This window comes from Rhinopithecus roxellana, chromosome 4 (assembly GCF_007565055.1).
Source record: "Rhinopithecus roxellana isolate Shanxi Qingling chromosome 4, ASM756505v1, whole genome shotgun sequence".
Classification (NCBI taxonomy): Eukaryota; Metazoa; Chordata; class Mammalia; order Primates; family Cercopithecidae; genus Rhinopithecus; species Rhinopithecus roxellana.
This window is the reverse complement of record NC_044552.1, coordinates 66,907,178-66,923,174: the sequence shown is the minus strand read 5'-3', so window position 1 is coordinate 66,923,174 and position 15,997 is coordinate 66,907,178. Positions and strand designations below refer to the sequence as shown.

The 15,997-nt window shown below is 41.2% G+C and overlaps 1 protein-coding gene across 3 annotated transcripts in view; it reads right to left on the bottom strand.

Moving 5' to 3' along the window:
• Window positions 1-15,414, bottom strand: part of SCAF8 (SR-related CTD associated factor 8) — a 230,669-nt gene extending 215,255 nt beyond the window's left edge. For all 3 annotated transcript variants that reach the window (XR_004056706.1, XM_030928253.1, XM_030928254.1), the window contains exon 1: window positions 15,290-15,414. Coding sequence is in view for 2 of the 3 variants with exons in the window: in XM_030928253.1 (XP_030784113.1) it covers window positions 15,290-15,319 (30 nt within the window). In the remaining variant the exon portion in view is untranslated. The remainder of the gene's footprint in view (window positions 1-15,289) is intronic.
• Between the last annotated feature and the right edge of the window lie 583 nt (window positions 15,415-15,997).

The following is a 15,997-nucleotide window of genomic DNA, read 5'->3' as shown; positions in this document are numbered from 1 at the left end:
CTAAGGGGACTGAGACATCTAATTCTTTGCTTTTGCAAATAAATCAAAGTACTGATTAGGGAGTTTTGCACAATGATGCTGCAGCCTCTAACCAACTCCTTTAGGATTTTACTACTCTTTGGCTAAGTTGCTCACAACTTTCATTCTTGAAATTACCACCAAAACAGAGACAGGCTTCTAAAAACTTCTGAGTTGTCTCATAAAATGAGAATAAGAATTTGGAATTTCTTGTTCAACAGAAATTACTATAAAAATTGAAACCTTATTTCTTGATGTTTAAAAAAAAACAAAGATATTAATTATCCTTACAAAGGCTAATTTAAAAACTACTCATAGAAATTATTTCAGAAAAAAAAAAGTAACATGGTAAAAATTCATCTTGACAATTTTTATTCAAAGGTGCTGATATTCAGCCAGAGGCAAGATGGATAATCTGCAAACAGTTCTTGAGCTTTTATTAACATTTAGTAAGTAAATACTAGTCCTATTAGTAAACTTTGTCCCTATTTTAAGAAAATAACATAAGCAACTATATCCACAGCGGCTCTCAATGTTGGATAGTAATCATTCTCGTTATCATTTATTAATTAAAGCCTTTTTATGTATGTAATATTTTTTAAAAGGTCTATAATGCACATGTACTTATCACTAAATTAGGTATGGGTTGTTTGTGCCAATTAGTGCAGTTTTATTTTATTGTCTTCCTTTAGTGAGTTAGCGCAGCAACACGTTGAAATCATAATGACTAAGAATCAGTTTCAAATAAATATTATACTTGACAAAAAAGGAAGGATGGAAAGCAATGAGCTAGCCTTTTAAAATGTTGCCCCCTTTGCTGAATTTTTTAAATCAACTTTCGCAACAAGAATCCTCTCTGCAATTAAAATGTAAACAACTTTCAGTAAATAAAATGGCACTAAATGAGGAAAAACAAGAAACATGTATTTCTAGTACACGTACACAGACAGACACAGACACACACACACACACACACACAAATGAATGTAAACTCCACGAAGGCAGAGGCTTGTTTTGGTTTTTCATTTGGTCTGTTTTGTACACTGTTGAATCCTAGTGCCTAAAATAGTATCTGCACGTGGTCAATGCAAAAAAAAAGTGCTGAATATTTCCATCAGGCAGCTTTTCAAGTGGTTTTGCTCTGTTTTTGATTTAAGATAAGCACTATAAGGCCTTTATGAGCTATACTGTTCCGCTCAATTATAATTCTCGTTTACAAGTAGCATGTTATTAACCAATTTCTCAAGTTTCTAAGTTTACTGCTGGGCCCAGCAAAGTATAGCCTTTGGCCTGTTTTGGTAGGCCCTCAAACTAAGGATGGCATATGTATATATATATATGGGGTTTTTTTGTTTTGTTTTGTTTTGAGACAGGGTCTTGCTCTGTCACCCACGCTGGAGTAAAGTGGCACAATCTCAACTCACTGCAAATCTCCACCTCCCTGGATTAAGTAATCCTCTCAAGTAGCTAGGACTATAGACATGGATCACCATGCCTAGCTAATGTTTTTGTATTAGTATTTTTTGTAGAGACATACTGTTTCACAATATTGCCCAGGCTGGTCTGGAACTCCTAAGCTCAAGTGATCAGACTGCCTCAGCCTCCCAAAGTGGTGGGATTACAGGCCTAAACTATCACACTCAGCCAAACGGTTCTCTATTTTAAGCTTTGTAAAAGACAAAGAAGAATATACAAAGAGGCCTACAACACCTACGATATTTACTAATGCTCTACAGACAAATTTTGCTGCCCCCTGGACTGGAGATTCCACTCATAAAGAATAAATTTTCTCTAAATATATACTTTCTTTCACCCATCAGTAGAATCTGCACTATTGGATCGTTTACCTAAATCCTTCTCCACATCTAAGTCCCTGAATTTCAGAATGTTATCTGAAGAATGTTAAATAAATGCTTTGCTGTTTTGGTTTTTTATCAGAGTGTAAGTAGTTATGACGTTGAAGCTAGGAAAAAGTAAATGATTAAAGTTAATTTATCTTTAATGTTTCACATACTAAAAAAATAGCAAACAAGGACAAGGATGAAAGAGGAAAAAAGTCAAAATGGAATACAAACAGAAAAACTTGAACCTAACTGTATTTCAAATTAATAGCAAAATGGGGGAGAAAACTAACCAAGTAATGTTTGTACATAGTATTTTAACTATATAACCTTAGGCAAAAACAAAAAATGAATTACAAACAAATATTAAACTCTAATTGATAGGTTTGTTTTCAGATATATGCTTTAGCAATTCTGAAACTACTTTCTATGTATTTCAGGAATGACCAAATAATAAGTAAATATATTGTAGATAACAAAAGCCAGGTTTCTTGCTGTCAAAGAAAGAAATTACAGATTTGGAAAGAAGTAAAGCTAGAATGAACCCTACTGTATTTGACTGGAATTGAAGATATTATGATGAATTCATGGCTTTTTAGATAAACAGATACAAAAGAGATGAGAAAGAATGTATGTATATATATAAAATTTACAGTTCTATCTAGTGATAGATATACATAAACTAAAAGAAACTAGAGAAATGGCTGATTTCCCAGGCTGGGGCGGGAGTATTTTATTACACTAGAGAATAAGACAACTCAAAAAATAATGAGGACTTGTCTAACGGACAAAGGAGCCAGCTTGCCTAGTCAAAACTGAGACAATCAAAGTAGAAAGATACCTCAATCAATAAAAAAAAAAAAAAATGCATGAGTTTAGCTGGGTGCGGTGGCTCACGCCTGTAATCCCAGCACTTTGGGAGGCCGAGGCGGGTGGATCACTTGAGGCCAGGAGTTCAAAATCAGTCTGGTCAACATGGCAAAACCTGGACTCTACTAAAAATACAAAAATTAGCCAGGCATGGTGTCGTGTGCCTGTAGCCCCAGCTAGTCAGGAGGCTGAGGCACAAGAATCGCTTGAACCTGGGAGGCGGAGGCTGCACTGAGCTGAGATCACGCCACTGCACTCTAGCCCAGGTGACAGAGTGAGACTCTGTAGCAAAAAACAAAAAACAAAAAACAACAACAAAAAAACCACCATGAGTTCATACTAATATACACCTACATATATAAATGGGAAAGCCTGTAGAGAATGCGAATTAATAAATACAAACATGATAGACTCAGAAAACCACCACTGGGCAATCACCATTAGTTCTGATTCATTTAAGAACAGGGAAGATGGCCGGGCGCGGTGGCTCAAGCCTGTAATCCCAGCACTTTGGGAGGCCGAGACGGGCGGATCACAAGGTCAGGAGATCGAGACCATCCTGGCGAACACAGTGAAACCCCGTCTCTACTAAAAATACAAAAAACTAGCCGGGCGAGGTGGCGGGCGCCTGTAGTCCCAGCTACTCGGGAGGCTGAGGCAGGAGAATGGCGGGAACCCGGGAGGCGGAGCTTGCAGTGAGCTGAGATCCGGCCACTGCACTCCAGCCTGGGCGACAGAGCAAGACTCCGCCTCAAAAAAAAAAAAAAAAGAACAGAGAAGATGCTAAAACAAATGGTGAAAATTTGACGAGTAGCAAGATATTTGCATCTAAGTATCTCCCCAGAAGATACTATTAATAGTTACAAAGGAAACACAGTAACTATACAGCAGGGAAACGCTGCAGATAAAAATTAGCACTCCAGCCTGAGCAACACAGCCAGACCTCCTCTCTACCAAAAATCTAAAAAATTAGGCAGGCATGTTGGAGTGCACCTGTAGTCCCAGCTACTCAGAAGGCTGAGGTCAAAGAACTGCTTAAGCCCAAATGTTCGAGGCTGCAGTGAGCCATGATCACAGCACTGCACTCAAACCTGAGCAAGAGAGCAACATCCCTGTCTCTTTAAAAAATAATAATAAACAAAAGCTCAACATCCCTACTAATGGAATATATGGATAACATGATTCCTGATATCGTACACTGAGAGGAATACAATATTACTCCTGGAGTGTTCCTGCCAAAAATATAGAACCCAAACCTAATCATGAAGCAGCAGCAAATCAATATTAAAGCAATTCTAAAAATACTGGCCTATTTTTATCAAATATCATCTTAAAGGTCATACAAGAAAAGAGGAGTAACCGATCAATTCACATTAAGGGAGACTAAGACAAGAAAACGTAAGGTGTGATGTAGAATTTACTCCAGTAAGGACATTACTGGTATGATTAGTGAAACCTGAATATGATCTACAGACAACAGTACTGTATCAAAGTTAATTTCTTGATTTTGATCACTGTACTACAGTTAAATAAAATGTGCTTGTTTTTAAAATATACACAGAGTTATTTAGAGGTAAGGGGTACCATGAATTGGAATTTACTCTCAAAATGTTCAGAAATTATATTTTCATTTGCATGTGAAGAGAGAGAAAGAAAGCAAATACGGTTACAGGAGGTAGAGACATCTGGATTAAGTATACACAAAACTTCTTCATCATTCTTACTATTTTTCTATGAATGTGAAGTTATAAAAATTAAAAATGAGAAAATAAATTTGAATTTGGACATTACACCAGTAAAAACAAAACCACCAACCAAAAAAACCTATGAAAAATTGAATGATGGTTCTCCTTTACACCTAGCACCAGGGACTGAGACCTAAGTCCTTCTAATCCCTGCTCTAATGCTTACAGAACTGCATTTCCTTGGAAAAATCACAACTGTTCGGCCTCAGTTTCCTTATCTGTAAAATGGGATAACCCCTATCTAACCATTATCACAAAGTTAAACTAAAGATCCACGGAAACATAATGGCTGCAGAAAAGAGCGCAGAGTATAAAACACTGTATATTATAAAGTGGTTCACTTTTTTCTAATATCTACTTTTTTTCTTTTTAATTTTTTTAAGTATGCAGTAGGCACACACACTTGTGTACATGAGATGTTTTGAAAAAGTGGTTAACTTCCCTCCCCCAATCCCCACCCAGCCAGTCTTGCTCTGTCGCCCAGGCTGGAGTGCAGTGACGTGATCTCAGCTCCCTGCAACCTCTCCCTCCCTGGTTCCTCCCTGGTTCAAGAAATTCTCCTGCCTCAGCCTCCTGAGTAGCTGGGATTACAGGCGCACATCACCACACCTGGCTAATTTTTATATTTTTAGTAGAGACGGGGTTTCAACATGTTGGCCAGGCTGGTCTCAAACTCCTGACCTCGTGATCCACCCACCGTGGCCTCCCAAACTGCTGGATTACAGGCAAGAGCCACTGTGCCCAGCAAAGTGGTAACTTCTAATAAATGTTTGGCAAATTAAAAGCACTTCAAAAATATGTAAGACAGATTTTTGTCATCATAGTGAGCAGTTGTTACAGAAACTAGACATTTGCTACATCATGTTTTGATTTGTAAAAAACAAAACTCAAAGGGCAAAAAAGATTAAAAAAATTTTTTTTACTCCAGAAGATTTTACTCATATATTTAAAATATTTCAACAAATTCAAACACTTATGTCTATTTTTTCTTAACCATAAAACTTTATGGTATCAAAAACATTGCTAGATCAAAGAAAGCCATTAACTAGGACTTGGTCAACCTTTGAGACATTGATCACTGTACAGAAATCTTTATATTATTTCCCAAGTTCTACACACTAAAGTACATGGCAAAGTATTTTGTCTTTCTTTGATACGCTGCTCAAATAAACCCTGAGGAATCACACCAAATTCAGAAAATATTTATAAAAGGGACATCAATTTTCTCAGATACTTAAACGTTTGCTTTAAAAATGAAAATACTTATTAGTTTATTCTTCTAAATTCATAAGGCTTTGGTCTCCACTTAACAATAGTTGCTTTTTAAAATCATATGCATGTGGAGACTAATGATTCTCGCTGACAAAACATCCTTAAATCTGTGTAAGAAATAGTTGATTCCAAAATATCGAATGGAGATTTTAAAACATACATAACAGACAATTTTGTATAAAACTTAATGTAGCTAGTCATATTTTCCCATTGTTTGAAAAATCATTTAACTAAGTCTACCTGCTCAGTCTCTATTTTGAGTAGTGGACAGGCAATCTGAACTCTAAGAGGCAAAATGCTAAGAACAGATCAGGCTGCAACCAACATAGTCCTTAGCAAAGAAGCAATGCTGGAGTCAGTAGTGCCTGCACAGCCTCTCCAGCTCTGCAGCAAGTTCAATACACAAACTGGTAACAAGACAAAAGGAAAAGGATCACAACAACACAGGCTCCAAAAGGGCATGATTTTTGCTTGTCTGGTTTGCCACTATAACCCAGGAGACGGAAAAAAAATCCCTAGGCCACAATACATGTTCATTAAATATTAGTTACATGCATAAACAAATTAAAGAATGAAATCCTAGGTCTTTCAAGTCAATCAATATAAATTACATTAAGTTGCAGAATTATTTTAAAAACAAATTTGGCATACATCAACTTAATAGTCAAAATTGTCTTTAGAGAACATGAGCAACCTTGTCCCCATTCTGACTAAATAAATAAATGTCAAAGTTCCTGAGATTTTTCCTGACCTACAGTAGGTATTTTAATACATTTACATAGAATTCCTTAAGTTTAAAGGATGGCTGTATCAGAAACTCTTATAAAACAAAATTAGAAAGACGAAACAAATGCATATAATCAAAATCAGAAAAAGCAAATGCATCATGTTTACCATCAAATATGAGACAGAATCCATTTAGGTAAGAAATCACAAGCTATAAAAACAGTTCTCATCAGCATTTATTTCTCATAACCAATAGTACCTCTACCACAATCTGCTGCCTCTATAATTAGAAAATCAAAATTTCGATTTAGTCTGTTTATTCCTATAGCATATACGTCAATAATCTGTCATTTTATAGTTCAAAGAAATTCTTCAAAAGGTACATTATTAAATTAAGAGGTCTGCAATTCACTCAAATAGTTCTATTTCTTTTGTAAAATCACATGGAGCAGAATAGAAGTAAATACAACAAAAGTTTACACATGACTTATGCTCACTATTGAGCATAAAACTTTTTTCTCCAATTAACCTATTTTTTGTGAAGCAATTCAACTTATTCCCTAGACGCTCTCTTTTAAGACTACCAATCTATTCCAAGTGACAAATTTCATTCTGCTTCCCAAGTACTAACCATATAATCAAATATACTATTCCACTACCAATTGAAACCTAACATATTCCAAAGGGCCTGCCTTATATGGGTTATCATCATCTTACTATGCTTCTTGTGTCCATGCTGCTGGAAAAGCAGTCTGTACAAGCAGGAGTAGAGGCACAATCCTGAGAGAGAGGAGTAGAGAAAGATGTTGAGAAAACAAAACCAGACAAAATGAGCTCACTTAAAAGTTCAGGAGCTCAGCCAGTGTTCAAGGTCAAGGTTGATTACATTCTTTCACACCATTATGAGTTAGAAGTTGTCCAAAACAGCATAACTGGCCTTAGAAACAGGTATCTGAAATTGTACATACAAGTAGTAATATTATCACTAATTCTAAGCCACCTATACCCCTTCTGAAAAAGAAGCAAACAGGCCAGGCGCGGTGGCTCACACCTGTAATCCCAGCACTTTGGCATGCTGAGGCGGGCGGATCACTTGAGGTCAGGAGTTCGAGATCAGCCTGGTCAACCTGGCTAGTGAAACCCCGGCTCTACTAAAAATACAAAAATTAGCCGGGTGTGGTTACACATGCCTGTAATTCCAGCTACTGGGGAGGCTAAGGCAGGAGAATTGCTTGAACCCAGGAGGCGGAGGTTGCAGTGAACCGAGATCACGCCTCTGCACTCCAGCCTGGGCGAAGAAGCAAGACTCCGTCTCAAAAAAACAGCAAGCAAATGATCACAGAATATGATGCTTTAGGACACTGGGGCTATAAAGTCCCCTAAATGTTAATCAAAATTACTGTAACAAACTCAATGCTAGTCTAGAATGAAATAACTGAACTCCACGAAACACGCATTTCCATCGTGCCCAAAATTTTTTATATTTAATGATGCGTATTTAACACTCTCAAATCATGCAGTCTCTCAAAACCATTATCAGTTTCAATTATCCTTGTATTCTATTTTTAATGTAAGAAAAAAACTTCTACATGTCATTTCAAATAGAAAAACAGAGCAAAATCAGACATGAAAATAACATAATTACTAGACAACATAAAACTCACAATGGATTTAAACTAATTGGAATCTTCAATGGACTAGTCCCCTCCCCAATTCTCCTCCCCAAAGTAATAAGCAGATGTTCAGAAATGTTAACTACCTTGGCCAAGGTCATTTAGCTACCTAGGATTGCATCCATTCATTCAAAAAATCTTTACTTAGCGGCCGGGCACGGCGGCACACGCCTATAATTCCAGCACTTTGAGAGGTCAAGGTGGGTGGATTTTGAGACCAGTTCTACACCAGCCTACCAGCCTGGGCAACATGGCAAGACCCCATCTCTATTCAAAACACAAAAATTACCCAGGCATGGAGGTGAATGCCTGTGGTCCCAGCTACTCAGGAGGCTGAGGTGGGAGAAATGCCTGAGGCAGAGAGGCAGAGGTTGCAGTGGGCCCTGATGGCACCACTGCCCTCGAGCCTGGAGGACAGAGCAAGGCCCAGTCTCAAAAAAAAAAAAAAAAATCTTTACTTTACATATATACTGTGTATTAGGATACTGTGCTATGAACCAAGGACATGAAACAAAGGAAATATAGTCACTGTCCTCACAGAGCTTATCGTCTAGTGGTAATGACTACTAAAATTACTTAAAATTGCTATGATCACTGAAGAAAAAGCACAGTGTTTTAAGACAGTTTAACAGGAGACCTAAATCAGGGATTCTGAACCAGGGTCACCATGCCCCACAAGAAAAATTCAGCAACGTCTAGAAACATTTTTGGCTGTCATAATTGTGGAGGGTGCTAGTGGCATCTAATGCGTAGAGTCCAGGGATGCTATAAACATCCTGGAATGCATAGGACTGCTCCCCAAGCAAACAATTATCCAGCCCAAAATAGCAATAGTTCCCAAGATATTTAGATCTTGGGTTTTCATATGAGCAGAAACGGGTTAGCGAAAGACTTTCTTCCTTTATAACACTAAGTATGCTACATCTTTAAAGGACTTTCACAAGGTAAAAAGAAAAAAATACAGCCTGACTGACAGAATTAACCAGAACACCCACTAGAAAATGATAATGGGAAAGGAAAAGCAGAGACACATTCCCTGGTAGATGAAAATAAAAGACAAATGCAGTGTTTTATAGCTGCTTCCCACAAATTCCCTATCCTGAACTATCGACAAAGGAAAAATATACAAACTAAAACCAAATTTCACATGTTTGTATTATGCCCTCTGCCTTTTCTACTTTTCTCTACTAACCCATGTCTACTACCAGATGTTGGTGAAATTATAAAAAGTCCTGTAGTTAGACAAACTACCCACACTGAATACAAAATTGGAAGTAAAATAAAATGGAGATGGGAGTTCACTTTATAGAACAGAAAAATGTAGTGGATATTAAACTGGTTCTGGAAAGCCTGCATCCTGGAACAGTTTAAAGATTCATCTATCCGAAAGGATCCCAAAGACAAAAAATACTAAGAATTTAGGTATCCTAAATACAATTAAAGGTAACAGAATCCTCTAAATTTATGAACTAAGGTAAATCCAGAAATTAAACTGAAATTACTCTTCTGACATATCTCAAACCTACATATTCGGTCCTACATCTTCCCACTCAGCCTATTCAGAGCAGCAAGAGAAATAGATCATGGGGGAAAGGCTACATTGTAATACACTAGCAATACAAAGGACCTGAAAAAAATAGATCACTGACTGGTATTTTATTATGTTAAAGATTTACTGTTAACTTTTTGAAGTGTGATTAATAGTAAAGGGACTGTGTTTGTTTGTTTGAAGTACTTAAAATTTAAAAGAATGTGGCCAGGACAGTGGCCCACACCTGTAATCCCAGTACTTCGGGAGGTCAACGCAGCAGGATCATTAAAGGCTGGGAGTTCAAGAACAGCCTGGACAACATATTGACACCCCCCACCCACCCCTACAAAAAATTTAAAAATTAGGTGTGCATAGTGGCACATGCCTGTAGTCCTGGTTACTCAGGAGGCTGAAGCAGGAAGATCACTTGAGCCCACGAGTTCGAGGTTACAGTAAGCTATGATCCTGCCCTTGCACTCTCTAGCCTGGGCAAGAGAGACTCAGTCTTAAACAACAATAGTCTGCTATGTTTAAAATGCCCTCTCGAACTAAAGGAAAGAATGGGTCATGCACTTGCCACTGTCTCACGACCCCTTTTCAAAGAAACAAAAAAGGAAACAAAAAAATAGAACAAGATCCTACCAGAATGACCTCCAAACAGTGATCATTCTTAAATACTGAGTATAGATATGCAGCTCACATAAAACTGCTGCATTCCAGCAATCAATGCAGTCCCAAAGTAATCCACAGATTTAGGCAGTTCAATCTGCGACCCTTTTCACTAGGAAGAAATGCTAAATCATTACAAGTGCCACCATCTTAGAGCAGCAGCAACTGCAATAGCTTGCACTGGTAATTCTCTTACGGTTAACTGCTCACCCACTGACTCTGAGGAAATCCTGTATTCTAACCTGAACTTCAGTCTTTCATCATTTCAGAATTGCAAGTAGTGGTCATGGGATTAAACTTTCATCACAGGGATGATGTTTAAATAGAAATTATTTTTCTCCCACAAAATTAGCACAGGAGGCACTTAAAAAAAATAAATTCTTGAGTCTAAATATCATTTAACTCATGATAAGAGAAATTTACCACATAATTCCTGCACAATTAAAGGATCTTCTGACACACTAATTTTTAACACAGAAGTGTAAGGTCAATTCCTTTGAGAAATTATGGTAGGGTGGGTAGACATGACAAAAACAACTCAAACATGTCTTGCATAAAGTCTGGGATTTTCATAGCTGAAACTCATCCACAGTTTGCAGACTAAAAATCTATATTATCAGGGTTTTCTGTTTTTGTTTGTTTGTTTGTTTTTGAAGCAGAATCTCACACTGTTGCCCAGGCTAGAGTGCAGTGGCTATTCACAGGTGCAGTAATTGCACTCTGCAGACTCGAACTCCTGAGCTCAACAGCTCCTCCCGCCTCAGCCTTCCAAGTAGCTAGGACTACAGACACACACCCACAATTCACAAACATCTATATTCCTAAAGTCTCTGGCATCTTCTGCTTTCAAACCAATGATTTCCACAAAATTAAAAGATAGGGGTGATAAAATTCAGTCTGGAAAAACCTGAGCCTTAGCAAGCCATAAAAGGTAAGTATTTCATATTTTAAACATTTAATTTGGGGCAGGCACCATGGCTTAGGCCTGTAATCCCAGCACTTTGGGAGGGGAGGTGGGCAGACCACCTGAGCTCAGGAGTTCAAGACCAGCCGGGGCAACATGGCAAAACCCTGTCTCTACAAACAAAACAAAACAAAACAAAACAAAACAAAACAAAACAAAACAAAACAATTAGCTCAGCGTGGTGACCTGCTGACAGCAAGTACCTGTCTCAATTTTTTTGATTCAGGGTTGCACAGTTGCCCGGGCTAGAGTGTAGTGGTGCAGTTCAGTGCAGCCTCCTCGTTCCTGGCTCATGAGATCCTCCCACCTCAGCACCTGCCCCCTCCTTTACACCCCTTCACCCAAGTTGGGACTACAGGCATGTGCCACCATGACCAGCTAATTTGTGTTGTTACTGTTTTGTAGAGATAGGAGTTTCGCCATGCTGGCCAGGCTAATGTGGAACTCCTGAGCTCAAGTCATCTGCCCACCTTGGCCTCCCAAAGTGCTGGGATTACAGGTATGACCCATGGAGTCCAGCCTATTTTAAATATTTTAAGGTGAAGTATCAAAATATCTTACTGACAAACATTCCTGATTATTCTTAGAGCTAAATTTTGATTCCTTACAAAGCAAATGGAATTAACAATTCAATGTTTCAAAGATACCTTTAAATTTAGCAGAGAAAGTTGTGATGGATTAAGCCCAAAGATAAACACCTTTAAAAGCCAAATTGACTATAAGCATCGAAAACATCCTTTTCTCCTAATCCTGTTAACTAGAATTCCTTTTAAATTTTTGTAATTTGTAACACATAATTTAATGGAAAACAATCATTATTGAACTACTCAGCATATGCTTATTTGCAATAACAAAATGTTTACTACACATTAGCAAATATTACAACATTCACAGAAATTGCATTCAAAATAAAAAACAGTATTATGTATTGTTTGTGTTTAAACAAAAAAAAATATTTTTCTGAATCTTCTTCAAATATATTTCCCTTCCTCAACTCTCTGACTCCGTACTGCTATTTTTAAGCTAACCCCACTTTGAAACATGGTGAAGCTAGAGCATATAAATAAGGAAGTTACAAGACTTAAGTTCTTTGAAATCCATAAGGAGAAAGGGGAGAGTGCTACATACACTAAAATGCGACTACCAAAAACCTCGAATTCCTGTAAAATGAGAAAACAGGTGAAACACCTATCTAAACATGTAAATGTTAGGCCCTCTTATCCTTAATTAATATTAAAACGAAAAACTGGCATTAACATTTCTTCCCTACTGTGACCAACCACAGTGCACTAAACACTTGTTCACATCTAATATTTGGGAGCTACTGTTTAAAACGTCATGGATGGGCCGGGCACTGTGGCTCATGCCTGTAATCCCAGCACTTTGGGAGGCCGAGGCGGGTGCATGACCTGAGGTCAAGAGTTCAAGACCAGCCTGGCCAACATGATGAAACCTCATCTCCACTAAAAATACAAAAAATTGGCTGGGTGTGGTGGCGGGCGCCTGTAATCCCAGCTACTCCAGAGGCTGAAGCAGGAGAATCGCTTGAACCCAGGAGGTGGAGGCTTCAGGGAGCCAAGATCTCACCATTGTACTCCAGTCTGGGCAACAAGAGCAAAACTCCGTCTCAAAAAAAAAAAAAAAAATGTCTTGGATGGCCCTTTGAGGGAGAGGACTACATTACTAGGAATCCCCTCAAAGACAGACACCCATCAAAGTGTGTGGGGGGAGGGGGGTGGCGGGAGGAATTAAATCCAATGATGGCAACAAAAAAATAAAATAGTAACACCCCAGGCATGGTGGCTCACATCTATCATCCCAGCACTTTGGGAAGCCAAAGTGAAAGGATCGCTTGGGCCCAGGAGTTCAAGACCAGCCTGGGCAACATAACAAGTCCTCCTCTCTATAAAAAAAATAAAACCGGTGGGTGTGGTGGCTCTGGCCTGTAATCTCAGCTACTTGGGGGGCTGAGGTGAGAGGAGGACCCCTTGGGCCCGGGAGGCAAATGTTGCAGTGAGCCAAGATCACATCAGTGCACTCCAGCCTGGGTGACAGAATGAGACTCCTTCTCAAAAAAAGAAAGATAGCTATGAAAAAAATGAAGCGCCAGGCACGGTGGCTCACGCCCATAATCCCAGCACTTGGGGGAGGATGAGGCGGGCCCATCACTTGAGGTCAGGAATTTGAGAACAGCCTGGCCAACATGGTGAAATCCTGTCTCTACCAAAAATACAAAAATTAGTCGGGCGTGGTGATGCACGCCTGTAATCGCAGCTACTCGGGAGGCTGAGACAGGAGAATCGCTTGAAACTGGGAGGTGGAGGCTACAGTGAGCTGAGATGGTGCCACTCCAGCGTGGGTAACAAGAGCGAGACTCCATCTCAAAAAAAAAAAAAAAAAAAAAAAAGAAGATTCCCAAGTGCGTTGCTCTAATTTATCAATGTTAAAAATAAAAAATGTAGTATTAAAAAAGAAAATGCTTTCCAAAAAAAGTTATATATCACTGTTTTCTAAAACAGCCCAAATATTATCTACCGTTTAGCCTCTCTGCTAAGATTTCTTTTAAAGAAATTGAAACAACATAAAATTACGCAACGGCATTTAAAAGTACTGTCCTATTTGGGCTGCCACAACAAAAAGCTAGTATTTTAAGACGTAAATATTAAAGATACTCTTTAACAATCATAGTATTTAATAAAGTATCCGCATTTCAAGAGTTCGTAAAATTTATGCTAATTTAGTTAGCAGCATAATTACACTTTTTCTTTTCTTTTCTTTTTGTTTTGTAGACAGAATCTCACTCTGTCACCGGGCTGGATTGCAGTGGCGCCGATCTCGGCTCACTGCAACCTCCGCCTCCCAGGTTCAAGCGCTTCTCCGGCCTCAGCCTCCTAAGTAACTGGGATTACAGGCGCCCGCCACTACGCCCAGCTAATTTTTTGTTTTTAGTAGAGACAGGGTCTCACCATGTTAGCCAGGCTGGTCTTGAACTCCTGACCTTGTGGCTGGCCTGCCTCGGCCTCCCAAAGTGCTGGAATTACAGCCGTGAGCCACTGTTCCCGGCCATAATTACACTTTCTAAGGTTTATGGGTAGGGATACTAATGCTGACTGTGCAGATGTGTACTTGCTATGTTTAATGTTTACATTAAGGCATATTGAAGTCGGAGTTTAAAAAGAAATTGAATACATCTTATCAAAACCTGTCTTCTTCCAGACTAGTAAATTCAACTACACTGTGAAAACGGGAATATGCTTTTTAAAATCTCATTTGACACGTGAATGAGCCAGCAAGAAATGTTTCCCCCAGAATCTTCCATCTCTCGATGCACAGATCTCTCCCTACCATTTGTCCTTATGTCGTGATGGATTAGAAGAGGAGGGAGTAAAAATAGAAGATACCGCAGAATAACCTTTGCCTGTCTACAAATCATCCAATTAGCTCAAGTCCCTAGCTGGGAGGTTACATAGTCAACAATGTCTCAATTATAAACATTACGTGTAACGTGACCACAGATCAACACCCCGTAGGTTCATTTCCCCCACCGCCCCAATCGGTGTCAGCCTCAATGAGGACCCGGGAAGGTCTGGAGAGTGATGTCCAGCGTCCTCTTATATCCTCAAAGGCCCAGGAAGGAGGTGGGCGGGCCAGGCCTGGGAGGAACTGACCTCGAGGGACCTGTCGGGAGTCTCCGGGGGAGGGCCCAACCGGGTCTTTCCCTCCAAGCCCGCAGCCATTCCATAGGGCGCCGGAGACGCCAGAACCTCCCTCCGCCCAGGGCGGCCCTCCCCCAACCCTCCTCCCGGACCCGGGGGAGGGGCACCCAGAGGAGAAACACCCCTCCCCCACGGGCACTGCTAGGCCAACGCTCACCCCACCCTTAAAAACCCGCAGGCCCGCGCCCACCCTCCGGGCCCTGGCCAAGACCCGGGGTGGGGGCGGTGCGGGCAGGAGCAGGGGAGCCGGGCTGCCATACCAACCTCGCTATTGAAGGTCTTCACGGCCTCCATGTTGTCGCTGCGGAGGCCCCGAGCCCGGCGGCGGAAGAGGCGGCGGCCACTGGGTGGGGAGAGCGAGACGCGGGCTGCTGTGTGGCCGCGAGGAGGGGGCGCTGGCGGGAGAGCGGGCCGCTGCGACCTCGGGGCGGAGTGGAAGGGCAAGCGCTGGCGGGGAAGGGCTCCCTCAGCGGCAGCGCGGCCCCGGCATGGCCGCTAGGGCGGGGGGGAGCGCCGTTCTAGGGAACAGAGGCGCTGCCGGGGCGGGTCGGCGGCGGGCGGGGGGAGGGGCTGGGCCGCGGCGCCTTCTCTTCTCCGCCCCGCTCCGTCTCGGTCCCCCTCCCTCTAGCCCCGTCCCCTACACTCTCCACCCCCTTCTTCCCCTTCCTCGGACGGGCTCCTGTTTCACCTCCCTGCCGCTCGGGCCGCAGGAACCAGCCCCGTTCGGCGAAGACAGAGGAGGAAGCGCTGGCAGCAGCGGCTGCGGCATCCAATATGGCGGACTCCAGTCGGGCCGCGCAGCTCGGGGATCCGCGACGCCGGCCAGCGCGCCCCCTGGCGACTGGACCGTGCGAGCCCCGGCGGCCGCGCGGAAACCATCGAGCGGGCTGGGGCCAGAGCGTCGCCGCCCGGAGGCCGGGCTGGGCTCCGCTGCGTTCGCCTTGCCCCCCGGGCCGCCCGCGCCTCGCCACC